At 38.5% G+C, this 27,789-nt stretch overlaps 2 protein-coding genes across 13 annotated transcripts in view; one reads left to right on the top strand and one right to left on the bottom strand.

Annotated features, from left to right (window-relative positions):
• APBB2 (amyloid beta precursor protein binding family B member 2) overlaps window positions 1-27,519 on the top strand; it is a 419,709-nt gene extending 392,190 nt beyond the window's left edge. For all 6 annotated transcript variants that reach the window (XM_072620570.1, XM_072620572.1, XM_072620569.1 and 3 more), the window contains 6 exons: window positions 6,501-6,615; window positions 9,533-9,620; window positions 11,541-11,624; window positions 13,562-13,677; window positions 19,322-19,501; window positions 23,443-27,519. In XM_072620570.1, the coding sequence (XP_072476671.1) occupies window positions 6,501-6,615; window positions 9,533-9,620; window positions 11,541-11,624; window positions 13,562-13,677; window positions 19,322-19,501; window positions 23,443-23,610 (751 nt within the window). In that variant the 3' untranslated portion in view covers window positions 23,611-27,519. The remainder of the gene's footprint in view (window positions 1-6,500; window positions 6,616-9,532; window positions 9,621-11,540; window positions 11,625-13,561; window positions 13,678-19,321; window positions 19,502-23,442) is intronic.
• NSUN7 (NOP2/Sun RNA methyltransferase family member 7) overlaps window positions 17,353-27,789 on the bottom strand; it is a 91,529-nt gene continuing 81,092 nt past the window's right edge. For 5 of the 7 annotated variants that reach the window (XM_072620576.1, XM_072620577.1, XM_072620579.1 and 2 more), the window contains 3 exons: window positions 23,408-25,346; window positions 21,262-21,414; window positions 17,353-20,679 (listed from right to left, as the gene is read on the bottom strand). Coding sequence is in view for 5 of the 7 variants with exons in the window: in XM_072620586.1 (XP_072476687.1) it covers window positions 25,305-25,346 (42 nt within the window). In the remaining 2 variants the exon portion in view is untranslated. The remainder of the gene's footprint in view (window positions 20,680-21,261; window positions 21,415-23,407; window positions 25,347-27,789) is intronic. The other 2 variants (XM_072620587.1, XM_072620588.1) reach the window with 2 other exon arrangements.

The following is a 27,789-nucleotide window of genomic DNA, read 5'->3' as shown; positions in this document are numbered from 1 at the left end:
GGAAGATTACTGCATTGGATTAGATGATCTCTTAAGATTTCATCTAGTTTGAAAGGTTTATAATTATGAAAATGGACCCAAGAAATCCATAAATTAAAGTTTGTTTGTATTATATACCCATATCAGTTCCATTGTTCTTTGAAAAGGTTTGAAAAGATTTTTGATCTTGAAACATGGGCATAAGACAGAGAACCAATGCAGAAAAGACCTCCTTTAGCTATAATGTGCATACAAAATTTCAGGGTGCTACTTATTGTTTTCAAAGTAACACCTTATGTAACATATGTTATGAAAGAGATGCACTAATTTCAATATATTAGAAGGAACAGGACCAAGACTTAGTATAAGGTTTTGATTTTTGGGAAGGGAAGAGAAAAGAAGGGGAAGGGAATAAGTATTTTTTATCATGCTTACTATGTGCCAAGCCCTATGCTAAATGTATTCACAATTATTATCTCATTTGAGATAGAAATATTTAATGGCTGTTGTAAAGGTTGAATTGAGTAACAGATGAGTTTAGGAAAGATGTATATAAGGTATATAATGACTGAAATTTCTTACTTAATGAGTAAGCATTTAATAAATGTTTGCTATTGCCAGACTGGAGAAGGAAATAATAAATAATAAACTATAAACCACTTTGCCAAAAAAAAAAAATGGGGTCACGAAGAGTTGGACACAGCTGAAACGAATGAAGAACAAACATGCCAGGTACTGTGCTTGGCACTGGGGATACAAACCCCAAAATGAAGTAGCCCATATCTTCAAGGTGCTTCCATTCTATTGGAAGGAGAAAACCTACATAAAGATAAACATGTGTAAAATAAATGTAAGCGAATTTAAGGAAGGGAGCACTGGTTTGATGATAGATAGATGTTAGGATTGTTCAATAAAAAAGCTGAACAAAGCTGAGAGCAGGGAAAGATTTCAGAGAAAAGGCAAACAGTTCCATTATAACCGTTTTTAGCTGGAGTCAGAATTTCCAGTTTGGGAGTCCAATAGGTAAGAGGGCTGTGAGACTGAAGACCCTTCGTTATAAGTTTGCATGGAAAGATTTCATCTGTCAAGAAAAGGGTCCTTTGCCCAGTAATAGTTTCCACAAACAGAACAAAAAAGACCTTCTCTGGGAGAAGAACTTTTAGAAAAGCTGTGAGCATAGAACACAAAAGCACCAAGACAAGGAGGGACAGATGCATAGTTAGACAAATGAACCACATCAGCTATAGATGTGGTTTAACAAATAGAAATAGAAAGTTCCAGTGATCAAAGCCTCTTTTGTTTATGAAGAAAATACATTAAATTCTCACTGATTTTAAGAAACAAATGGATGAGAGCCTGCTGCGATATGGAGACCTAAAGAAGGAAGTGATAGAGTCCTCACTACATCTTGTAATATAGTTGTTGGTCTAGTCATGGAGTAGATCTCTTGAAATAAAGCTGAAAAGTGTCCCTCAGAACATTAATCCACTGTTGAGAGAGCTGTGAATTGGTCCAGTCATTCTGCTAAGCAATTTAAAATCATACCAAGTTACTAAATGCTGAGTATTTGGGGGCCCAGCATTACCCACCAGACCTTTCCCCTAAAGAGATCAAAAAGAGAGGAAAAGGACCCCATATGTACAAAAACATTTACAGGAGCCCTTTTTAAGGTGGCAAAGAACTGAATAGTTCTTTGCAAATGGGAGAACCCAATCATTGGGGAAATGGTTAGAGAAAATGTGATATATGAATGTAATGGAATACTTCTATACAGTAAGAAATGATTGGGGGGGGCTGTTTCACAGAAATCTGCATGAAGTAATGCAGAGTGAAGTAAGCAGGTCCAGGAGAACTTTGTACAATCATGACAATGATGTAAAAATGAAGCTTTTAAAAACCTAATTGAACATAATGACTATAATCCAAAGGATAGAAGATGCTATCTACCACCTTACAGAGGTGATGGTCTCAGTAAGAAGAATAGGATATGTATTATAATACGGCCAATACAGGAATTTATTTTGGTTCACTATGCATACTTGTGAGTTTAAAAAAAAACAAAAGTAAAAAAGTGGGTTTTTCCTGTTTATTCTACAGATTCAGTGACCATTGGGCGGGGGGATGAATTTAAGAGAAATCAGTTTTAGTTGTTAATTTTTATCCTTTCTAAAATTTAAGAGGCTTTAAAGAAAATAACAAATTCCTCTTAAACATTTCTCTGAAATCTCTTAATAATTGAGTACTGATTTAATCAGAAATTTTAACAAATTTAAATCTGCCCTTCTAGTTTACAATCTATTACTAATTATACTTTCTGTTTAATGATAGAGAACACAAGTCTAGAGCCAAAGAACAATTTCACACAAAGATAACGGTAAAAATCCAGGCCTTATTTTAAGAAATTCATTTGAGAGTTTTTGGATTCTGTTCTGAATAATAATTGTTTGGAATCAGCCATATGTTTTCACACTCTCAGAAGAAGCCAGTCAACTAGTCTAAATTTTGGAAATTCACACTTGTGACCTGTCTATTTTTTTGCAAATTCGCATATTCTGGGTTTGCAACTATGTTAAGTAGTAGCTCAATTTTCTGTCTAGGTGAAATTAATAGATGCATGAAAATGTTTTAACCTTCAGAGTGACAGAGAAAGAGAAAACCAGTTTTCTTGTGGGAAGGAGTTAAATCCCTGAGATATATAGATTCCCTCACTATTTTTAAGCCAACAGATCAGTTTTAGCCTTCCCAGTGTATATTCCTTTCACCTGGGAGGAAACAGAGAAAACTGAGACTGAAATTTTGTCAGACTCTCCTAAAATGAAGCATGTGACTGCTGAATTTTCTCATTTGGAAAGGGGCAAGTTCCAGATGGTTGTACTTTAAACATTAATCATGTTTCCCTGAGGAAGAGAAAAATTAAGATCAGTAAAAGAAATGACTCCAAAGGGATGCCATATGTAAGAATCAAAGGCATAAAGTTGAGCCATGATAGCTTTGATCTATTGTTTATTGAACAGAATGTTCCAGGAAATTTTATCCTCAGTTGTGTAACTTCGCTATTATTACATTTGTAAGCTGGCCAACAGGAGTGTTGAGGAAAGTGAAATGGAAATTTTACATCTTTTCTGTTTCTCCATACATGAAACATTTGAGTTTTGTTAGAAATCAGATAGGATTCTAAAGAGTAAATATTAGCGTCAAGAGGAGACATGGGTCATCTCTGAATCCCCAACTAACACAGTGCTTTACCTGTACTAGTTTTATAGTTGTCCAGTAAATACTTGTTAAATCACTAGAAGATAACAGTTTTTTCAAGTGCATTCTCTTCCAATCCAGGCCTGCTTTAATCAAAGATTACTGCTAGCACTCTAAGTATAATTAGCAAGAGGAGAGACAGCATATCATAGAAGGCTGGGCTAATGGAATGCAGAGAACCTGGCTCTGGCACGAGCCTCATGGTGATTCACAAGTCATTTAACTTTTCAGTGCTCTCACTCACTGTGTGTGGCAGAAGAGTTGAGCTGGAGGGAGTTTTCACACTGGAGATTCCCAAACCAAAGAAATTAGCAAGAGTTATTTGGATTACAAATATTTAAATTTCTAAGTTCTTAAAAATAGTTTATTCAGTTAAGCAAGTAAAACATGCCCTCTCCCACCCCTAGATGTTGTTTATAGTCAATTTTCTCAGACTTAAAAAAAAAAAATACATTTGTAAAGTCTAGCCCAGTCCTGGTTGTATTTTCATATATTCTAGAAAAGTGAAGGACAAAGTAGTGAATCCTGGATATTATAAGGATACGGTGCTGAGTACCAGTGAGCACTTTACCTTTACTTTCCATATGCTATGCAGCCCCTTATCAGTGTGGAGGTCATGACATCTATTCTTCTGCTGGGCCTGCCCTTCAATATGGAGGAAATGTTGAAGCCGTATAGGATAGTCCAGGGTTTTTTAATCTTTTTGGTCCCATGAATCCCTTTTGATATTTGGTAAAGCCTATGGACCCCTTCTCGGAGTGCATAAAATAAAATACCTAAAATTACCAAGAAATCAAGTCTATTGAAATGCAGTTATCAAAACATTTTCTTAAAAAAAGTCAAATTCATGGATCCCAGGTTAAGAACCTCTAGTAGAGTAGAAGAAGCCTTGAATAAAAGACATGGATTTTCATTTTGGTTCTGCCACTAATTAGCTATATGATCTTCGACCGTTCATATAACATTCCTGGGCCTCAGTCTCCTGATAACATAAAATAAAGGGGTTAGACCACATAATTTGTGAGGTGTCTACCTCCTGCCCCCCCAACACACACATGCACTTTAATGTTTTGTGGTTTCTGTAGTTCTTTGTATGTTCTGTATGATCTCCCATGTGCTAAGGTCAGTATTCAGTGCTCTGGGAAGATGGACATACAACAGATGGTCCCCACCCTCAAAGAATTTACACTTTAATTGGAGAATTATGTGATTTTAGAACAAAAAGGGAACTTTCGTAAAGTCATAGATCATCTAGTTCAGCCTCCTCATTTTACAGATAAGAAACTGAAATCCAAAGAAATTTCATAACTCTTCCAAGGTCACACAACTGATTAGTAGCCAGGGCTTTTGATTCTCATTCCAAAATTATTTCCCCAGCCATCATTGTCTGCTAAAGAAAGCTAACATAGAGCAAACAATGCAAAACAAAATACAATTGTCAAATTGTGCTGTAAAAATGTTTCAATATTATGGAAGTTCACAGGTAAGGGAAATGATTGAGGGTTGGAACTGTTGTGGTTTTAGAGAATAAAATGAGCAGGGATGGATGACTTCTTCCTGGTATGACTTCCTCAGACCCAGTCTGTCTGAGAAACAAGAATGGAGAAGGAGCAGATTATGAAGGGTTTTAGATGCTAAGCACAGAAGAAGCTGGATTCAGGAGGATCAGAGTTCCCATCTGGCCTTAGACATTTACTAGCTGTGTGGCCTGGGCAAGTCACTTGATCCCTCTGTGCTTCACTTCCTTCATAATAGTAGCACCTACTTCCCAGGGTTGTTGTGAAGATCTAATGGGATATTTGGAATGTTCCTAGCACAGTTCCTGGCACACTATAATTACTATATCAATGCTGACTGCTACTGTCATCATTATCCTATAGGAAAACACTGAAAGGGCTTACATTCAGGAACACCAAACAGTAATGGAGCTTTTGTGGGAAAATAAGAACTGAACTTGCTAGTGCAAAGAAAAGGACTTTAGAGCAGCTTACAAGTAACCTGAGATTCTCTTTAGAGCTAGTCTGTAGTGGAATAGGGACAGCTGTCTGAGGGTCACATTTAAAAGATGATGGCCTAGTCCTGTGAAAACCTTGGAAAAGTGACAAAAGGTTAGCCCTGGCTTATTCACAGCTTACAAAATGCTCCCCGGTCCCACCCTGCCCCTTTGATCATGCTACAATTTGCCACGTTCAAAGGACGGTTCTGTCCCGCACATGCACCATTTTCCCCATGAGGCTTCTGTCTGGTTCCCACATGAACAGCACGTCCATATCACTGCCAACTTAAAAGCAGCAGCAAACCTCAGAAACATGAAGATAGACCTTTTTTGTATTACAGCCCTGATTACAGGGTCATTTTAAATTATGGATCACAAAAAGTCCACAGGTTATTTTCTCTTTAATAGAATTGTTTTCTTCTGATTGTGCCTATAATAGGTCTCCTGGTATAAGGATATATTGAAGGGAATCAGTCTGCTAGGTTAGCAGAGGAGTGTATCTCAGCTTTTAGCTTCTGTAAAAAAGAGCATTAAACGTTGATCTTCTAACTGCTCGTCTAAAGACTGTGTAGCAGAAATCAAATTCCATGCTTCTCTTCCCCTACAGAAGTGGCCTGGTTGGCATGGCTTTAATCAGTAAAGCAGATGCTAAAACCAAGCTTCAGCCTCATGCTTGTCAGGGCATCTGAGCCAAGCACACGCAGTCTTGAGGTAGCTGCTTTTTTTGTCAAGCTGGAGCCCTTTGGGAGCATTTCTGCCTGTGGTGTTTGTTCTGTGGCCCTCTACAGGCTGTGATTTCTGGTCGGCCTTCTCGAGTGGTTGTGCATCTCCTTCCTCCCTTGGTTCTTAGTTTTATGGCCTGACGGCTGCTGTTTCATTCCATCTACACTGGCTTGTCTGTCTCTTCACTCATGCAAACTCATGTGCAAGTCTCTTTCTTCCATTTCATGATCCTGTCTGTGCTTCCATTAAGTAGAGGGTTGTTTCCAATTTCAGTCTTCATTCATTCGTAGTTGTTAGTGGTTGTAAGTTCAGTGACTCTGATTGCAGGAAGGTGCCACGATTTGAGTCCTAAATCTCCTTGTAATGTGATTCCTCAGACTGTCCCTCTGCTTCAAGGAGCCAGTTAAAAAATGCTTTTTTCCTAACCAAGACATACATTCTGTTCACTAATGACTCAGATGCTCTGGGCGCTTGCTCCATTAACTCTTAAAATTGCCATCATCGGTAGAAAAATTATGTTCTAATGTGTCGATAAATTTTGTTTGCACAGAGATTTTGCTTACGTAGCAAGAGATAAAGACACGAGGATTTTGAAATGTCATGTATTTCGATGTGACACACCAGCAAAGGCCATTGCCACAAGTCTCCACGAAATCTGTTCTAAGGTAAGTTTGGATCAACTGCACCACCATATTACAATCCAGCAAGCATTTAATAAGCATATGCTGTGCACAAGGAATCAGGTGCCATTTAGACAAGGATGAAATTAAAAATTCTGACTGCTCTCAAGGAGCCTCTGCTCAACTAGGGGAATATAGTATATAGACACTGTCCTTCAGTGCTTGTGACAGGCTACAGAGATAGAAATGAAAGAGCATAAGGAAACAGTGGCCAGAGGCAGTCTGTCAGCTAAACCTTAGTCTGGGCAGCCCACATCCCACTCCTGCCCCAGCCACCTTTTATAGACACTCCCGCAAGACCCTAGAAGCTGATTAGGGCTCATCTAGCTCCCTTCCCTAACAGCCATTCCTCTCTCCTTTCCTTGAGAACTTCCAGTGACAAAGAATTCCCAGTTTTGCCAGCCAGCCAGTACCATTGATGGGCTGCTCTCATCATTATTCTCCCTTTATAGCAACTGAGCTGAAACCTACTCCCTGTAACATTTAACACCCATTGCTCTGGAGCATCAGAGTAGATAAGTCTGCTATCTAACAATGTGCTCGCCCTTTTGATGGATGAAATATCATGTCTTTTCCTCTCCAGAGTAAACCTTCATCCCACTCAAGTGTGATCTGGTTTCAAGTCTCTTCACAATCCTGTCCACCTATCCCTTAGATACTCCAGCCTGTCAATGTCACCCTCTTAAATTTTGGTGCCTGGAACGGCACCAAAAATGTGTGTCACACCTTGTCTGAGCAGTACCGAGGGCAGCAGGATAGTAGAGATGAGCGCCATATTAGCCTATGTTCTCTTTTTTTTGTGGCTGTGTCACACCAGTGACTTACATCTGCTTGTGGCCAGCTCTAATCCCCCGTTCTTTCTCACATAAGTTCATTTCATGTCAGGTCTCCCCTATCTTAGCTTATACTAGGCCTAGAGAAGACCTAAAAGATGGGCGTTTTAGGCACAGAGGTTTTCTATAGGGCTGCATAAAGGTGGTCACATTAGCATTGCGTATACTTTTGAGTACATGAAATATTCTCACTCTCTCAGTTAGCGTTCCTTTTTGAACAATGGTAGCTATTTCCAAAATGCCCAGCCAGGGAGAGAGCCATGGAACAAAGTGCCCTTGACCTCATTATTAATGCTCTAACAACCTGAACTATATGGTCCCAGTAACCTAGAGCAGTGGAAGCAAGAAGGATGGTACATGGAACTTAAGCTTCAAAAATTAGAATAACCAATTTTTCTGCCACTCCAGCCTATTTCAGCTTAATAAATGTGGCACTTTGTAAGGCAGCACTAGATGCATTCTGGCTTTGAGATATTCCCATGTTTTGGAAAAGACTAGGAAGAGGATCTCTTTGTCATTGCTGATGGCAAGTGGTTAACTTCTCAGGTGTCTGCAAATGCCTGCAGAGAAACGGAGTATCTGTGACAAGAGCGTGAAGCCCAACATTGGACATGTCACATAAAGCCTGTCCTTCAATAAAAGTGACAGCATGGTCTTTATTTTTCCAAACAAAACTGGCTTTCAACTGTCTTGTGTGACTATACATTCCTCCTTAATTATTATGTACTGGGGCTTGGGGTCACTTACCTAGAGGGGAAGGTGGACAAATGACTTCTGAGTCCCTTAGCTCTGACTTTCTACCTGGCAAAGCTGGATCATCCCTCAGAAGCATCACATCTCCCAGGGCCTGTATTTCCCACAACAAGCACCATGTCTTTCCATTTCAGCCTGGCTCATGCATCCTATCCAAACAACAGCTGATAAACTGTAGGTGATGCCTTTTAGACAGGCATTCAGTATCGGTGGAAGCTGGGGTGCAATTTTGCTTCCTCCTCTCTTAGTCTCTGATTTCTTCTGACCCCTGGGGCCAACACATTGTATCTTCTGAAGCAAATCTCAAAAATTAGATATGTAGGAGATGATGAGAGTTGGAACTGAAAGCCTGAGCTGTTCTGGGAATGCTAACATCTGCCTGTGCTGCAAATCTGGGAAGAAATTCATTCATCCTCTAACCTCCAACCACAAGATAGAGATTGGTAAGGACCAACTGTGAGGCACCTTTCAGAGCAACTGAGATGACAAGACACTGAAAGCCTACATTGACTTTATTTCCATTCAGTTACAGATAATTTGGTTCAAACCCTTAGGGGAGTGACAAGACTCAAACTTCCTTCATCACTTACCTTACATGCCATATCCTTCCAGAAGTCTTTCCTGTTAGCTGTTAGTACTCAAAATTTATATGTTGACATGTTATCTTCCCTCTCCTCCCAACAGAATGCTAGCTTTTTGATGCCAAGGACTAGTTTTTATTTTTTCTTTGTACCTCTAGAATCTATCGCATTGTCTTGTTTATAATAAGTGCTTAATAAATTCTTGTTCAATTGAATTAGGATATAACATTGATAACCCTCAAGAAAGAGAAGGTATTTTGTTTAGAAATCATCAATGACTGTAGTAGCCTGACAAATTTAATCAGTTTGAACATCAATCTTTTTGATATACAAAGGACTCCTAGTAACCCAGAAATTAATAGTGACATTCATAAAGACAAGTCTTTTGTAGCCCCAGCTAGTACTAACCTGAGTTTGCCGACCAACCCACCCATAACGTAGATATTGGTTTAGGCCACTGCTCATATCAGAGATCTGTTGAATGCAGGTTGAGGAGATAGACACAGCTTTGAAAGAATTAGGAGACTATTATTCATTGAAAGTAATCATTTGCCCATTGTCCCTGGGGAGGAGTAAGAATCTGCATCAAAATATATAGCAAAGTTGGAATCTAAAAATAAGCAGTAGAGAATAAATTAGAAATAAAATGGAACACACTTATGGGATGACCCCAGATGATATGCAAGCACACATGAAGCGTGTAATGGAAACAATCATTTTTGCTCTTGTCCCCAGATTATGGCCGAACGGAAGAATGCCAAAGCTGTTGCCTGCAGCTCATTACAGGAAAGAACTAATGGGAATCTTGATGTTCCTTTGCAAGGTAGGTTCACATGCCTGAGTTCTTATTCTTATTAACAATCCTCTCCTTACCCCAGAATGTTTTTTTCTATTTATTTTCTTCTTAGAGCAGTTAGCACATTATTTTCTATAACATATCAAACTGGATGTTCCATAGGCCTCTCAAGCTCAGTGTGTCCAAAACCAAACTCATCATCTTTCCCCTAAGATCCACCCTTCTCCTAAACTTTCCTATTTCTGTTGAAGGCACCAGCATCCTTCGTGTTATTCAGGTTCATAGTCTCAATTTTTCATATTCCTTTACTGAAAATTTCCAACCAAGAGCCAAATGTTGTCATTTCCTCCTCACCAATATCTCTCATATATGCCATCTTCCCTCCATTCACAAAATCACCACCATAGTTCAGGCTCCGTCATGTCTGACCTGGATTATGGCAATAGCCTCCTGATTTGTTTCCCTACCTCAAGTCTCTTCTTTTCCTAATTCCTCTTCTATCCACTCACCTAAGTCAGTTTCCTAACACACAGGTCTGATCATGCCACTTTCCTACTCAGCCAAGTCCAGTGGAGGGCAGCTAGATGATGCAGGGGATACAGCGCCAGGCCTGGAGTCAGAAAGACCTGAGTTCAGATCTGGCCTCAGACACCAGCCTTGGCACCTTGGGCAAGTCACTTCACCCTGTTTGCCTCAGTTTCCTCATCTGTAAAATGAGCTGGAGATGGAGTCAGGACTGAACAAGCAAGTCCACAGTCCCTTCTTATTACTTCTAGGATCAACTACAGACACTGGCATTTAAAAGCTTTTTATAGCCTGACTCCATCCTACCTTTCTGGCCTTATTTCATTACTCTCCTCTATGTACTCTATTGTCCAGCCAAACCATCCTTCCCATTCCTCACATAGAACACTTTACCTCCTGTGTCTGGACCTCTAAGAAGGTTGGCTTTCTTGCCTATCACCTTGTTTTTGGGGGGTTTTTTTTGAGTCCCTATTTAAAAATTTCAGAATTCAGCTCCTTTTTCTTCTGCACGAGGCCTTTCTTAATTCTCTTCAGCTTCTAGTACCTTTCCCAGCAAAGTGACCTGGTACCTGCTCTGTGTGTGTGTGTTGTATATAACTATGTATGTGCGTATTTTTGTCTTCTTTGTTTGAATGTCAGCTTCTCTGAGGGTAGGGACTCTTTGCTTGTATCTGTATCCCGTGCCTGGCACGTAGTTGTTAAATGCTTGTTGATTTTACTGATACCACCATCTGCCTATGCCTACAACTACGACGTCTGATTTTCATTTCTCCTTTAAAATTATGTTCAATTTAATTCAACTCAACAAATACTTATGGAATGTCTAATATGGGGCACTCAAAAATCTGTGTGTCTCACAAGCACATGGTTTAAGTTCTCTGTGTCTGTGGGATTAGGCTAGGAATGATTTTTTTTTTTTTTTTGCTGTACTAGTAGTAAAGAATGTTGATTTTCTTACCTTATGAATCATGTATTATTTTAAGGAAGGCAGCCTGCATAAAGAGGGAAAGAAGTTGTGGGCTGTTAAATTTTTCTATGTGTAGTTATTTCACATCTGAGATTCTGCTCTTCATAATTAAATGGCCTCCAGGCCCAAATATAACCTAGATGGCAAGCTCACAGACGATAGCAGTTTTAACAGTACAGAGTAAAATAAGCAGCTTTGAATGCTGCGGGAAGGCCAATTTAAAACGCTATGACTTATACCATGCCCCAAAGGCAGATATGAGAGATGTAGTTAAATAAGAATTATAATCTATGTTCTTAGAAAACAAGCAAATAGGAAGCAGTCTGGGTTTTTTTTTTCCTTTTGGCAATTCTTTGACATAAAAGTATAAGGGCTTATAAAAAAAATTTATTTAATTTGTAACATGTGAGTCTGTATGTGCCGATAAAGAGCCATTATTTTTTGTTCCCATGTAGTAGATTTTCCAACACCAAAGACTGAGCTGGTACAGAAGTTCCATGTGCAGTACTTGGGCATGTTACCTGTAGATAAACCAGTAGGTATGTAATACCGTTTCTTCCTCCTGTGAATGTTTATGGGAGTTCTAGAGAGGTGTTGGTTGGGGGAAGGGGGCACACCATTGCTGGGATGGCTATCAGCCTTTAGGGGAGGATTAGCATAGCTTCTCTTGTTCTCTGTTCTGTTCTGCTAACTCTTCCATCTTACTCCACTCTCACTTTTATCTTTAACCACTTTTGTCCATAGCCAAATCTTATCCACCACTCATTTTTCTTCCTTTTTACTAGCCCTAACCTTCACTAGCTAGATCAAGGTAATCTGAAAAGCTGGTCATTTCTGAAATGAACAAAGCACAGGAGAGCTGCTCCCCTTGGTCTGCTTTTCTACAGAGAGGCAGATGTCATATCTGGGACACCACATCTGGAATGTTGTGTTTTCTTCTAGGTGCTATGTTTTAAGGACAATGTTGGAATATGTCCAGAGGAAAGTGACCAGTAGGGCCTTGACATGATACCAAAAAAGAACTAGTTGAAAGAACTTGAGGTGTCTAGACAGGACAATAGATGACATGGGTGGGGAAAGGAGGATATGATAATGGCCTTCTAGTACCTGAAGGGCTGAAATGGGGAAGTGGGTTTAAACTTGTTTCTGTGAGAGTAATTGATAAAAATTGCAGAGGGGCAGACTTAGACTTGATATCAGGAAAAACTACCTAACCATTAGAGTTGCCCCAAAGTAGAATGAACTGCCTCACCTGGGAATGATTTCCCCCTTCCCAGGTCTTCAGGGAAAGACTGCATGACCATTTGTTGGGCATGTTGTAAAGGAGATTCCTGGTTCAGAGGCAGATTGACCTAGGACCCTACTGAGGTCTTTCCTACTCTTAATATTCTTTAAAAATTCTTTTTTTGTTGTTAGAAAAAGTACCAGAAATCATCTGGCCTAAGAGAGAAGGAACAGTCCTTTAAAAATAAGAACTCTAATCAAGTAAATGATCAACTATGATTTCGGAGGACTGATAAAGAACTCTGCCCACCTCATGATAGAGAGGTGATACACTAATAAGCAGATTAAGAAACACGTTTTTCAATATTGAAATTTGTTGTGCTTAACTGTGTCAATGGAATTTTGTGTCAATGGGAGGGGCAAAAATGCTTGATAATTAGAAAATGTAATAATTTAAAAATAACCACAAAGCACATTTCCTGAGGCTTTGTCTATGCTTGGAATAAATCCCGCCCCCCCCCTTTTTTCTTGTCCTTAGTTTCTTCATGTAAAAGGGAAGAAATAATTCAGTACATGATGCCTGTATTACAGGACAGTGTGCTAATAATATATTACTAAAACTGTTTAGATAAAACCAAGGTAGATGATAGATTAGATGGTCTGTGTGATGCCACAAGTGACCAACGTGGAGTAAATGAGTTACCCTTTACATTTGTTCTGAAAGAGTAAAGTTAAATAAAAGAATTAAGGTGAAAAATCCCTATCAATACATTTCCTGTGTCCTTTGTTGGTGCGGTATTCCAAAGACCTTTGGTCTGAATAATATGCTGAGGTAACATTATTTGCAAGACTTCATTTGTTCGTATATCTGGAGCCAAATGAATTTGGGAAGAGTAAATAACAGTAATTCCGTTTCAGTTTGATTACTATAGTTATGTTGTTTCCTATTTCAGAATCTTGGAGGGAATTTATGTGCCCTCTTGGTGGTAGAAACCAGCCCTGGTTTTTTATTCATGGTAGAAACCAGGTAAGAGGGGGTAATACCTTTCATGGAAGCAGCTATCATATCCTTAGTCTGAGAAAATTGCTGAGAAACAGCTTTGCTTTAGCTTTCCCTCCCAGATGGCTTGAGACATATGATCGGTCTGGTTTCTTCCATCAATGGACTTGCCTGAATATTCCTCTACACTGTGGCTGACAATTGTGGAGCTTTTTATAATTGCCTATTCCCTTATGCTGTTTTCCTCTATAGGAATGGATACCCTGAATAGTGCCATAGAAAATCTTTTGAGTTCTTCAAATAAAGAAGATTGGCTACCAGTTACCATGAATGTTGCTGATGCCACTGTGACTGTCATCAGTGAAAAGGTAAGGAAGAATTAGTACTTGTGCTCAGTATTTCTGGCTTACAACAATATTTGAGATTCAATAGTATTTAAAGCAAAGAAAAATTTTTAATATTTCTTCTTTGAATATATGTATTGATTGGAAAAGGAGGCAGAATTGTCATTGAGTGAGAGATAAAAAATTAGTAGCCTAAATATTGCAGCGAGGAAGACCTATAAAGCATGTTGGGTAGATCTTCTGTGGAGGATATGAGGTAACACATGGACGGTGAGGGCACAAAATGAGAAGGTGTGACTCTGCATCAGTAGAGAAGCTAACCACCTATCATAAATTCATGATTTATAGGATCATGAATGTATTGAGGGGGCAGAGCCAAGATGGCAGAGTAGAAAGGCATATCTACTCTAGCTCTCCCCCCATAGCCCATAAAATACCTATAAAAAATGACCCTAAACAAATTCCAGAGCAGCAGAAGCAACAAAACAACAAGAGTGAAAGAGATTTCCAGCCCAAGACAGCCTAGAAGGTGGACAGGAATCACACCAGGCTCGGAGCGGATTGGAGCCCTCTGAGCTGTGTGACATGAACAGGCCTTCAAGGTAGAATCCCCAGCAGCAGCTGAGGTTCCCAGATTACTCAACCCACAAACACCAAAGACAGCTTCAGAGGTCAGTGAGAAAGCACTTTCACCTGGGGGAGAAGGGAATGTGGTCTGGCCCCAGGGCAGCAGTCATAACTGTGGCACAGTGTCCATTTTAGGAGCCCTGTGCCTAAAACCCTTTAGGGAATCACACGGCTGATCTGAATCTCTGCCCTGAGTGGCAGTCCTGGGGCGAGGAGAGCACTGCATGGTGGAGCTGGAGGTGGATATGGAGAGGGAACCCCCTCTCCACAAAAAAGACAAAAAAGCTCTATCACACTGGTCTTGGAGCAGAGCACAACCCAGCCTTGGCCGTGCAGCAAGCAGGCCTCAGGGGCAGAATCCCCTGCAGCAGAAGCAGCTGTAGTTCCCAGATAGCTCACGCCACAAACACCAAAGACAGCTTCAAAGATCCTGGGCAAAAAATCTTGTGGTATCTCCCAGACGAGCGTGTAGGCCAGGAGAGGAGTAAACTCCACTCTGTTGATTGTGCTACCTTGGAGGAACTGAGAACTTACAGGATCCCAGACTATACCCTCCTCTTACCAAAGGACTCAAAGTCAAGTAACTGGCTGAAAAAATGCCCAAAAAAGGGAAAAAAATAAGACTATAGAAGGCTACTTTCTTGGTGAACAGGTATTTCCTTCCATCCTTTCAGATGAGGAAGAACAATGCTTATCATCAGAGGCCTCCTAAATAAATATGCAATGGCCATAGAAGAGCTCAAAAAGGATTTTGAAGATCAAGTAAGAGAGGTGGAGGAAAAATTGGGAAGAGAAATGAGAGTGATGCAAGAAAATCATGAAAAGCGAGTCAACAGCTTGCTAAAGGAGACCTTAAAAAATGCTGAAGAAAATAACACCTTGAAAAATAGGCTAACTCAATTGGCAAAAGAGGCCCAAAAAAATCAATGAAGAGAAGAATGCTTTAAAAAGCAGAATTAGGCAAATGGAAAAGGAGGTTCAAAAGTTCACTGATGAATGTATTGAGGTATAAAACCTATATATAGCATGCACAGTGTAGTCAAACATAATGGTTTGTGCTACAGAAGCCATTCTAGGCAACTGGTTTGGTTTTTGCCAAAATTCAGCTAAACTGTAAGTGTTTCTTTACCACATTTTCCAGCTCTATGTCAATACAAAGCTCTATGTCAGTTGTGCATATCTGGCTATGTTGTTGAGATTGGATTATACATTTAAGTACTTCTTTCATGTGTCAGATCTGGGGTTTGGGTTTTTATTTTTCTTTTTTTGGCAGGGAATCATTTCTTTGGTTTCTCCTTTTTGGTTTTTTTTTCCTTTGGTTTCTCCTGAGTCATGGAACTAGAGTTTAATCTAGCCCTTGCCAAGGAAAATATCCTGCCTACTATTATCACAAGTGGTCATATAAGCTCTATTTCTAGAACCTCCAGTAACATAGAACCTTCTAAGCAAACCTGTTCCATCTGTGGATATTTCCAGCTATTAGCAAGTTTTTTCCTTATATTGAGCTGAAAATGAAAACCGTAACTTTTACCCATTGGTTCTGTGTGACTAAATGTCAACTTTCCAAATACTTGAAGACAGATAATATATTTCATTGAAGTCTTCACTTTTCCAGGTCTCTCAGACAACACTCATGTGGCATGATTTGCAGGCCTTTAACCATCTTGGCTGCCTACCTTGGGCCTGCTTTGTCTTGTTAATGTTCTTGCCAGAATGTGATGCATAGAGCTAGACATGATACTACAGATAATACACCAGGTCTGTCACCACCCTCCTGCCCCCTTTATATCAGTAATACAGCCTAGATCTCTTTAACTTCTCTGGATGATACATTCCACTATTTACCCACAGTCCACTAACACCTTTAGATCTGTTTCAGATGAACTGTTTTCTAACTATATCTTCTCCAACCTGTCCTTGTGCTATGGGTTTTCTGAATCCAAGTATAAGATTTTACATTTAATTCCTATATTGTTTTATTCATTTGAGCATATTGTTTCACCTTTCACATTGTTGATCCTTTTGGATCCCAATTTTGTCATCAAACAGATTTGCTAAACTTTAACTTTGAGGGGGTGAAGCCAAGATGGTGGAGTAGAAAGATGCATATATACTCTAACGCTTCCCCCACACCCCCCAAATACCTGTAAAAAAATGACTCTCAAATTCTAGAGCAGCAGAAGCCACAGAACGACAGAATGAAAGAGATTTCCAGCCAAAGGTAACCTGGAAGGCCAACAGGAAAAGTTTGTCCCATGGGACACTGAGTGGAGCAGAGCCTAACCCTGGCTGCGTGGCACCAAAAGGAATAGGACCTGAACAGACCTCTTGGGCAGAATCTCCAGTAGGGAGGGTCCCAGATCCCTCAACCCACAAGCAACAAAGAAAGCTTCAAATGTCAGTGTGGGAGGGCTTTCCCAACTGGGCAAGAGGGAAGCGGGGGTCCTCCCACCACTGGCCCCAGGAGGTGGCAGAGGCAGTGGTGGCAGCAGCAGCAGCAGCAGGAGGGCAGGTGGCTACAGTGGCTGCATAAGCGGTCTGGGTCTATTGTCGGAGCCACTTAGCTTAAAGCCCCTGGGGGAATTGAGCAGCTGATCAGAATCTCAGCAATGACCATGGTACTGGAGGGAGGAGGAGTACTAGGACCTTCCTCTTGACAAAGGATTCAGAAGTCAAGTAACTGGCTGGGAAAATGCCCAAAAAAGGGAAGAAAAATAAGACATAGAAGATTACTTTCTCAGTGAGTAGGTATCTCCTTCCATCTTTTTGGATGAGAAAGAACAATGCATACTGTCAGAGGAAGTCAAAGCTTCTGCCACCAGTACCTCCACAATGAATATGAAATGGGCTTAGGTCATAGAAGAGCTTGAAAAGTGAGTCAGCAGCTTGCTAAAGGAGAACCAAAAAAATGCTCAGGAAAATAACACCTTTAAAAATAGGCTAACTCCACTGGAAAAAAAGGTCCAAAAAACCAATGAGGAGAAGAATGCTTTAAAAAGCAGAATTAGCCAAATGGAAAAGGAGGTTCAAAAGCTCACTGAAGAAAATAGTTCTTTAAAAATGAAAGTGGAGTTCAGGGAATCTAATGACTTTATTTGAGAAACCAAGAAATTACAAAACAAAACAAAAGATTGAAAAAATAGAAGATAATGTGAAACATCTCACTGAAAAAACAACTGACCTGGAAAAGAGATCCAGGGGAGACAATTTAAAAATTATGGGACTACCTGGAAGCCATGATCAAAAAGAGAGCCTGGACATTATCTTTCATGGAAAACTGCCCTGATATTTTGGAACCAGAGGGCAAAATAAATATTAAAAGAATCCACCTTGTAACCTTGTAATATCTTGTAACAAATACACAATCAAATAAAACAAACTTCTGTATCTGCGGTACATGTCAAAAATTGTCTGATTCTGCATCACAAATACATCAACTTTCTGTTCTGAGTAGTGTGGATCATCATCAAGACACTGCATTGACCTTATCTACTGAGTCTTTCAAAGTTGTTTGACAGAGTCATTTCTTTATCTGCTTTTGAATACTTTTATATGTATAGCCTTATTTTAGAAAGGACACCAGTTAAGGTCTACTGCACAGACTAGGCCACAGCCCCTAGGATGGTAAGAACAGTGGAGGATTCTTAGGGTCCCTGAAATTCTGGTGTCTATTATGTCTTGAAGGTGACCTCTCCCAGTAGATCCTTCTGCGTCAGGAAGTAAAGTACCTTTCAGATTTCATTGCTCTTCCCAACTCCTAATCAATCTATTGTTACTATTCTTATTTAGAGATCTGCTTTAATAAAGAAAAATATAAGCTGGAATTATATTTTCATTTGGTTATTTGTGTTGTCTGTTATAGTGGAAATGTAGCTCAATTTAAAGCTTTGAAATTTATTTTTCCTATTAAATATTTGATTGATTTACTAGTTTACTTTAGTAATACTTTTTTAAGAGAAAATGTCAGTTGTCAGACTGCTCTGAAGTTTGTGCAAAAGTTGACTTGTGATTAGTTATGGTAGCTGCCCTACCTTTTGGTTTTCAAGTTGTTATGGAGGGACTTTGATCTTTGAAAGGTGAACCACCCTAGTAGTTCTACTTATTTACTGAACTTGCCCATACTAGGTGATTTGGGGGCTGCATAAGAAGTAAATAGATCACATAATTTCTACCCTCAGTGAGCATGTGACCTTTTTGGAGAAACAAGTCTAACTTGGACCTGTGAAATAGCTAATATAACTCCGTGTCAAATATGAAACTAAATACCAGTTAAAAATGGTAGAGACCATTAGTTCTATGAGAAAAGGGATTAATTCTTTTCAGGCTTCATATAAAAATGGGATCAGACTGGATCTATTAAAGTCACATAGTGGATAAATGTGTTCAGACTATTGGATGAATCAGTCAGTCAACAACTATTTGTTAAGTGCCTACCAGGTGCTATGTCTTCTGAAGATTCTCAGAGACAAAGAATAAAACAGTCTTTGCTTTCAAGAAGTTTCTGTTCTAACACTGTAGGGTAATACTCTATTGTATCATGATTGGCTAATTTGTGTTGTCTGTTAAAATAGTGGATTCACAGTTGTCAGTTCTCTGTTGCACTTGATAATGGTGAGAAGGCAAAGGAAATCTAGATATCAAAATAACTCTTTACCCAGTAGCTTCCTTTTTTTCATCCTTGGAAGATTTAAGTATTAATTTGGTCACCTTGTATTGAGTTGCCAATAAATTAGCAAACAGCCCAAGGAGGGGGAGGGAGAGGAAAGGATTACTTCGATAACCCACATTCTGGTTAAGTGCAAATTGACCTATTCAAGTTACATGTCGATATTCATGATAGACCTGGTGGTTATACTTCTGGGGTTTTTGGGGGGGAGGGTGTTTAATGGATTTTTTTCAAGTTAAATTTGGCAGTGTTTTTCATACCAATGGTTTCATCTCACTGTGCTTTGTTGAAAGACCTTTCTGAAAGTTGTAGCTCATGACTGTCAGCCACTTTAAGCAGATTCATAAACACTTTCTGAGTAGTCATTTCTTGTAGAATGAAGAGGAAATTCTGGTGGAGTGCCGTGTTCGATTCCTGTCTTTCATGGGAGTTGGCAAAGACATTCATACTTTTGCCTTCATCATGGACACAGGGAATCAGCATTTTGAGTGCCATGTCTTCTGGTGCGAACCCAATGCAGGCAATGTCTCAGAAGCAGTGCAGGCTGCATGCATGGTGAGTAACTCCACAGCTGAGAACTGTCCGCTTTTTTATTCTCTTCCCTCTCTTCCTCTTCCCAACAGTATTCCCCAGAAGCTAAAAAGTTATCCCCACATCTTCATCTCTAAAGTAATGCTGCATAATGGCAAAATTGTTTCCTTGCTATTCTAGTCTCCTCGAAGTGGACTTATACCATGACCTCTCTATTAATACAAGGAGAATTTATAAGGCCACTTTACTTCAAAATGCCAGGTTACTTCAAAGAGGCAGTTCTGGATAAAGCTGTAAAGGCTCCCATGGCATTATGAAGGAGGATCCTTGAAATCATGAACACTGGCATCATGGTCCTTTGGATTGTCTTCACTGCATTGCTATGGGACATTATTTAGAAGCATCATTTATGCTTCCAAAAACTGAAACATCAAAAAAAGGGGGGAGTTGACTGGGAATTTGGGGACCGGTTCAGCTGGCTAATTAATTTTAAGAAAAAACTCCAAGTGTATCCTTGAAGCATATATGAAAATATGGTTAAAAGGCAGTTCTGTGTAATGGGCAAGAGGAAGGTCATGAATGAATGCTGTCTGTAATGATCCTAAACTTTATTTCAGTGGATTTCACTTCTGCTCCCACCAAATCCTCTCAACAAGGATTATTTAAACAAAGAGCATAATTTATAGGTGTAAGTTTTACTGCCGTTATTTCCAATGTTAAAAACTATTAATAGTAAAATAGTTGAGACAGCTTGGTGGTAGAGAAGTAAAAGGCCTGAATGATCAGCAGCTGAATAGTTAACTGGCATTTAACTGTAAATATAGGGAACTGCTTCTTCAGTCATGAATATAAAGTTTGTATTAAAGCTTATATTCTGCTAGTCAACTAAAAGACGACTTGTTTAGACCTAAGTATAATTGCCCAGCTTTTCTCCCCTTCTTTCTCTCTCTCTTTTCCCTTCATTCCTTGGTGTTTGGCATTTCTGGTAGAGATATTTGGTTTCGGTCCATGATTTAAGGGAGCAGCGAGTGCAAATTAATTGAACATAATTAATATGTTAATTACACTGTATGATGCAAAGCTGCGAACATACACTTCTCATCCATTACGTCATCTCATCCAAAAATGACTGGTTATTTTTTCTGTTCTTCGCTTTTGATCAATGCTATCTTGGGGTTGCTTAGTTCTTTCCAAGAGGCAATCTGTGTAATTAATTGGTGGGAATACAGTTAGTATCGAAAACTAAGTAGAAGGAAATTCAAGTGCAACCCCGGAAATGTACAAAGTGAGAGGGGAATATGAGTCATATAAGGCCTTGGCCCACTTTCCTCTATTTCAATTTTCCTCTGTCTGATCAGGTTCTACTTGAGGTAGGGCTACAGTTAAAAACACAGGTTTGCTGCTGCTTACTCTAAAAGAATAATCCACTTCAAGAATGGATTGGGAAGAGGGGAAGGAGGAGACCTCATGAGGGAGACAGGAGAAAGTGCAGAACAAATTAGAAAGCACAAGGATAAGTGGGATCACTCAGTAAAGCACAAGTGGATGCTGACCACCATATTGAAATATTTAGTAAGGGTTAGGATGTCTCAGACCACTTTAGTCATAAGATTAAAGGTTATCATTCTTGATTTGATCTATGTAATGCTTAGGGAAGTTAAATTCTTAACTTCATTACTGATTTCAGCAATTTGCTTTCTCAGATTCCCAAATCCAATTTTTGCCTCCTCTAGAAGCAAAGTAGTTTTTGTTTGTTTTTATAAAGAATGTTTATGGTCACTTACTTGAGTGCTTCATTGAATTAATTCACCAGCTGAAGCTGCTGAAAATCAGCCGAGCGTAAGCCCTTCTTAGAAGGTCTATCCACAAACATATTGAGGCAGTTTTCCTCCTTTTTCTGCTACTTTCACCCCAGCATCTCCAAGACTGCCATTTTCCTATTGATGCAAATGAGAAACCATACAGCTGAATGTCCAGTACTCGTAAACTTAAAAGGCTGAAGTTAATCTCAGTATCTGTAGCATAGATATCAGAATAAAAGTTCTGGAAATTCATTTGTGGACTTATTCTTTGAAACAACTTTAATTGCATTCCATTTTGTGTATCTTTTGTTTCTACGTATTTATTTCTGAATACTTGCCTACCTTTCTCTACTGCCCAGGTTTGACAAAAAATATTTTTTAAAGGTTTTTTTAAAAAAACATCTTGGCAAAACCAGCCAACACATCAACTATATGTGACAATATATGTAATATTTCATACCCATAATACCCCCACCTCTGAAAATAAGGAAAGAAACTTTAATTTTAAAACAAATTTTACAACATTGTACTATTTTTGTAGTTGTATAGGCCTGGTAGAATTTGGTAGTAGGAGAGCTTATTGAAATTCATCAACTAAATTCATTTTTTTCTTCCTGGACCTTAACACTTGATGTGAAATCCCAAGCTTTGTGAGGAAGGATGACTAGTAAATACTTTGTACATAAATAGTAAACATTTGATAAACATTGAATTGGATTAGATGTGGCTGATCCCAGAACATACAAACTGCATGTAAACCCTGTGTTCCCAGAATCTTATGGTTTTAGAATTATAACATGATAGATCTGGAGCATCTACTTCAAATTCCTCATTTTACAGATGAGGAAACTGAGGCTTGGATTTCAGATGACAGGGGGACAGGGAGTCAAACTGGGCTTTGAACTCAGATTGCCTGCCACCAAATCCACAGGCATCTCTCCTATACCTTGGCTTTTTAGACCACCTTAGTCTTGCTTTCTATCTTCATTTTCTTTTTAACCAATTGAGTCACTTCACTGGCATGTAGGGAACTTTGAGTGACAAAATTCCCTCTAGCTATACAAATCAGTTCTTCCTTTGCAGCTTAACCTCAGAGAGTTACTTACCTCAGCCCTGAGAGGGGAAGTTGCTCACCCATGATCACCAAGGAGTATGTTTGAGAAGCAGGACTTTAACTCTGGTTTCTCTGATTCTGAGATCAAATCCCTATCCACCATGTCATGATGCTTTTAAAAGATAATTTGTTCTAAAGCCAGCACTGCATTGTTTGAAAGGTTTTGATTAGGAGGAAAAAAAGTAAATAAACTTTCCAAGTTTCCAACTTTAACCCAGCTTTGAAAAAATATATTTGATCTTTTTATTAGCTCAGAAAAAAATAGCAGTGAGGTCTGTTCTGTTATATATCTATGCAAAATTGTCCACTGCATTGAATACTAATGAATTTTTTTCACCAGTTCGTTAGAGGTTGGAGTATTGTAAAAGCTAATGAATAAGCTGACGGTTACTAAAATGCTAAACCACACCGCATTCTTTGTTAAAGAGTGACATGAAATCCATTGAATAAACTACTGGTCTTTGAAGACTAATGAGAATTTTAGTTAAGTGTTCTAATTCTTCTCTGTTTAGTTTTTATGGGAAGTCTGTTCAATAAACTTTAAGTATCTACTCCATACAAGCCACCATGTGAGATGCTAGGGGAAACAAAGACAAAACAGAACGATCCCTGCCCTTTTTACATCCTACTATGACTATAGGGTTTCCTTGTCCCAGGCAGGTGGCTATATCTGCTCAAGTTAATATACAGTGAGCCATAAAAGGTAGAAAATGTCAGGAACCCTAAGGGTGACACTGGTAAATAGTCTCAAATTTTTGGGGCCTAATTGTCTCTGAATATTATTTGTAAGATCTGCTGTAGCATATGCACATTTATGTATGTATGTATATTTGGTGGTGAGATGAGTAAATAGTGCTGTATCAAAATCACTATTCTACAATTCTGGGTGTGGTAAAACTGGATGAATCACTGGATTTATTTTTGAGAGCTAAGTCTTAATATTTGAGGGTGACTTACAGTGAACTTAACATATACCAAGGAAATGAACACAAGAAATGTCTATACATTACTAACCATCATAGGACATGTTTTTTTTCCTTTACTTGCAGTTACGGTATCAGAAGTGCTTGGTTGCCCGACCTCCTTCACAGAAAGTTCGGCCACCCCCTCCTCCAGCAGACTCAGTGACCAGAAGAGTCACAACCAACGTAAAACGGGGCGTCTTATCTCTCATTGACACTTTGAAACAGAAACGTCCTGTTACAGAAACGCCATAACTACATACATTAAAGGATTCTGTTATACTTACCTGAAGACCTAGTAGCTACATACACTACAGAAACATGAACTATTTTGCCTTCCATTCGGTTGCTGATGCTTTGTCTTCAGAAAATAAACCCTTAACAAAACAATGTTAGACAAGCATGTTCTCTCGTCCTTGCCACCATCATGTGATATGAAAAGAAGCATGAATAATTTTTTTGCTGTCAGTGAGTTCCATCATGAGCGGTGGAAGGTCTATTATTGTAAATATTCTGAACAGGATCTAAATTCACACACACAAGAGAAGAAGGTGGCTACACCCCTCCTAGTAAACTAAAGGCAAAAATCCTTGGAGCGAAGGATGCCTGAGATCATATTGTTTCACTGTCCTTTTTGAGCAGGATTTGTCGCAAGCAACTTTAAAGTCCTTCAGCACTTTGCCCTGTTTGCAACACTGGAGTAGATACTACATGATAGTTAGCATTGAATTACATAGTTAGCATAGGATAGAATTACAAGGTTTTTTGTTTGGCTTTGTTTCTTTGTTAATGTTGGTCTAGAAACCACCTGACAGCTTTGTTGGACATGCTTTTGAACCATGGACACCGTTATGTCGACTACTGTTTATGTATTATGATGTTGGAGGGGAGGGGGAAATGAAGCTTGAAAATTGTCAAATTGCATCATTTTGCGGAATCAAAAAAGTCAGCCTTTCATTTCAGACAAGTACTTCCATCAGATGATTTTCAAACTAACTCTAAAAAATGAGAATAGTAAAATGAAAGTGTGATGCATTTTGGGTGGGACGTATTCCAATACTCTGCCTTACACTGAACAATGCAACTAGAGAATGTTAGCTATTTGCTGTAGCTCAGTATAGTCATTCTCTTTGTAAACACCATTAAAATGAAATCTATCCATCTATACCTTTCATCCTTAAAAGTTTGATCTTGATCTGTTATGCAAATTAGAACTGAAGAAATGCCATTCACATACCTTTAGATTTCACCACGTGATGAAGTCTTACCTGCATTAGCCACCTTTTAGCTTCTGCACCTGGCTCAGTCTAGTTGACTCCATTTTGCTTAGAAATCTCTGCTATCATAATTTTTCATGGTAACAGGTACACATAGCAGTAACAATATATCAAATTTGTGCATTCTGAAGAATAGGATATATAGATTTCTATGCCACTAATAGGTGCTTTTTCTCCTTTTTTGATTTCTTCCAATTGTCTTACAAGTTCAAATCTTTTTTTTTATTTCAGATCAGAACAAAATATTCCTAGGTATGATAGAACCTAGAGTACTTCCCCAATATTTTCTGCCTATTTGCTCCCTGTCTAAACATGTGACTTAACTGAACAGACTGAAAAAATCTAGACTTATTGATGCTCTTATTTCCAAAGGACATTATCAAGGTGATTAATCTAAATATTTGTCATCTGTGTTCAGGTTAGAACATTAGATTTTTTTTCACTTCTAATTACAGCAGTATATTAATCCTTTATATTTGTAACATACCTAAAACCTTTCAAAGTATTTTTCAGTCATTACCTCATTTAAGCATCATAATAACCTTGTGAGACAGACAAAGCCAGTCACAGACTGAATTCCAGATAAGTTGTGACTTGCCTGAGGTCAAGTTAGAGAGCCTGGATGCCAACCCAGGTCTTCCCGACTCTTATTTCAGTGTGCTCTCTACTCTATCAGGTTGTCTCCACACCAGTCATAAGAGTCCTTTCAAAAGCCTGAGGGCAAATGCAAAAAAAAAAAAGAAGAAGAATGGAAAGATTCATTTTCAGGCAATTCTGGAATTCCTATAAATAAATGGGGAAAATATGTCTGGATGATGCTGAGTATATTTATGCAGAAGAATTTACTGTAGAGAGTCAGTCTCCCACCCCCCAAAATAACATGTACATTAGAAGCAGGAGCTACATGAATTTCCCTGCTCCCCCATGCACCTGTTCTGGGGAAACATCTTGGGGAATATAGATGCTTCTATCTACGTCATTTACTTAATCTATGTGACTTTTCAGTAAATTGAAATGAGTAGGTCTTCATTCTCCTGCTTACTACATTTTGGTTAGCTTTTAAGGCAATTGGTGGTGGGGCTCCTAATGTTAGGCATTATTGTTAACTCTGGAAATGGGAGCATTTGCTTCCAAATCCCCAACTAATGGAACCCACGGAGTTGCAGATCACTAGCTGCGTAGTTTACACTTAATGATTCTGGCCCCTACTGGTAGCTACCACCTGAAATGGCCAGTGACTCTAGAAGTCAATTCTAAATTATGAAAACCCTGCCTATGTCCTTTTAAGAAGTTCCTGTTCAAAATTCCACCCAGAATTCCATCATGTTGACATTCCAACTTGGTGATTTCCAAGGCAAAATGACATTCAATAAGAAACTTAAAAAAAAAAAATCAAATAAGCCACTTTCATTTAGAAAAATTCCATCAGAACTGAGAGTTCCTTTTTCTTTATTTTTCAAGGTATTTGTTTGGTTGTCAGGATCAAGAACACTGAGCTAGCTTTGAGCAACAAACTGATTTCTATATATATGCAATTATAGGGAGCATTAAGACAAATAATAGACATTACATATGAAAACATATTTGCAGATATTTTGCTTTTAAAATAGCTTTGCATATTTACCTAAATGCTAATTAATTTTATAAAACGGATTATTTTAAACAGTATGTTCAGACACTTTCTGCCATGGCCAAAAAGTATGTATGAAGTAAGAGTATGTGTGTGTGCTTGTGTGTGCGACTGTGAGATTGAGAGAGAGGGAGAATACCGATGTTTTATCCAACGTTGTAGTGACACTTCAGTTATCTATGCATTCTTTCTATCTAGTGACTCTGTAAGCAGGCAGCCATGTGCACTATGCCTTGTATGTCTTGTGTCATTTTTGAATTAACCTGTTAAATACAGCTTAAAATATTTTTATTTTATTTATTCTATTTTTACTGAAATATACTGCATTATTATGTTAATGTATTATCTTTACTGGACATTATTTCACAATGTATCCAGTTCTAAGTAATCTCCGTGTATTATAGGTTACCTAAAAGGTGGTTTTGTAATGATTTGTAGTCATATTTTTATTGGAGTATGTAGAAGAAATGGCAAAATGTGTAAAGTTCATTTCTTTTATTTTTTAAAAAGCAATTAGAAAGATAGATGCAGATATACCACCTCATAATATGCTCCTTGAGAACAAGGAAAATGTAGCTAACACCGTCTATAGCTTAAGCTTTTACTTTGCAGACTGAAACGCTAAGTTGCACTCTTTAGTGTCCTTTAAAATACTTGTTGTTTCATTTATGACTGTTATACATGCCCCTTTTTTTCCCACCTCGATATAAGACCATCTACAACTAATTAGAATACTATTTTAAAATGCATGATGGGTTATTAATCCCATTTCCATTAAAATGAGTTTTTAGATGATAAACTGTGGGCACAGCAACCTAGAGCTTAAAAAAACAGCAACAAAAACTGTTTTGAAAATGGCAAGTTGTAAGACTATCCTGTACTAATCTGTTACAAGCCCTAATTCCTTCTTCCTTTTCCGGTGTCGCAAACAAAATGTTTCTTATGCCCTTTTAGGAGAGCTTTATTTCCAAAGTTGATATTAGTTCAGCTTTAATATTAAAAACATCATTAGCTCTGTTCAACAAGCTTATTATCTTATATGTGGCTCAGACATATGCTTTACAGTCAGCAAAAGGAAGTTGGGGCTTCTGGGAAGGACACTTGCTCACAGTTTATCATGTTAAAGAGCTCACTTCTAATCAAAGCAGCTTATTCCAAAAAGAAACAATTGCTTTCCTTTATTTTTTCCTTTTGCTGTTGACCACTTTTACACATTTAAATGTAATTTGTTGTGAGAATAAACTTAGCTGCATAAAATGTCTGACTCATTTATGTTAAATAACAAAGTCATATTTGGGGTGTAGAAATTTAAACACATTTAGTCTATGTTGGCTATTTCATTTCAAAATCTCCTTCTATAAAATTGAACTGCTTTTGAAACATCAATTTAGTAATCTAAGATGTCTATTACCTTTTTTCATATTTAATTACAGATGAAGGCTTTGATTAAATTTTTTGCCACTTCTCCCAGATAAAACTGGTGTTTAAAGGCATATTTTAAAAATGCCATTGTGGTACACATTCAAC

The sequence above is a fragment of the Notamacropus eugenii genome, chromosome 6, assembly GCF_028372415.1.
Source record: "Notamacropus eugenii isolate mMacEug1 chromosome 6, mMacEug1.pri_v2, whole genome shotgun sequence".
Lineage (NCBI taxonomy): Eukaryota > Metazoa > Chordata > Mammalia > Diprotodontia > Macropodidae > Notamacropus > Notamacropus eugenii.
Note: the sequence above shows the minus strand (reverse complement) of the source record. Positions and strands in the feature narration are given on the sequence as shown.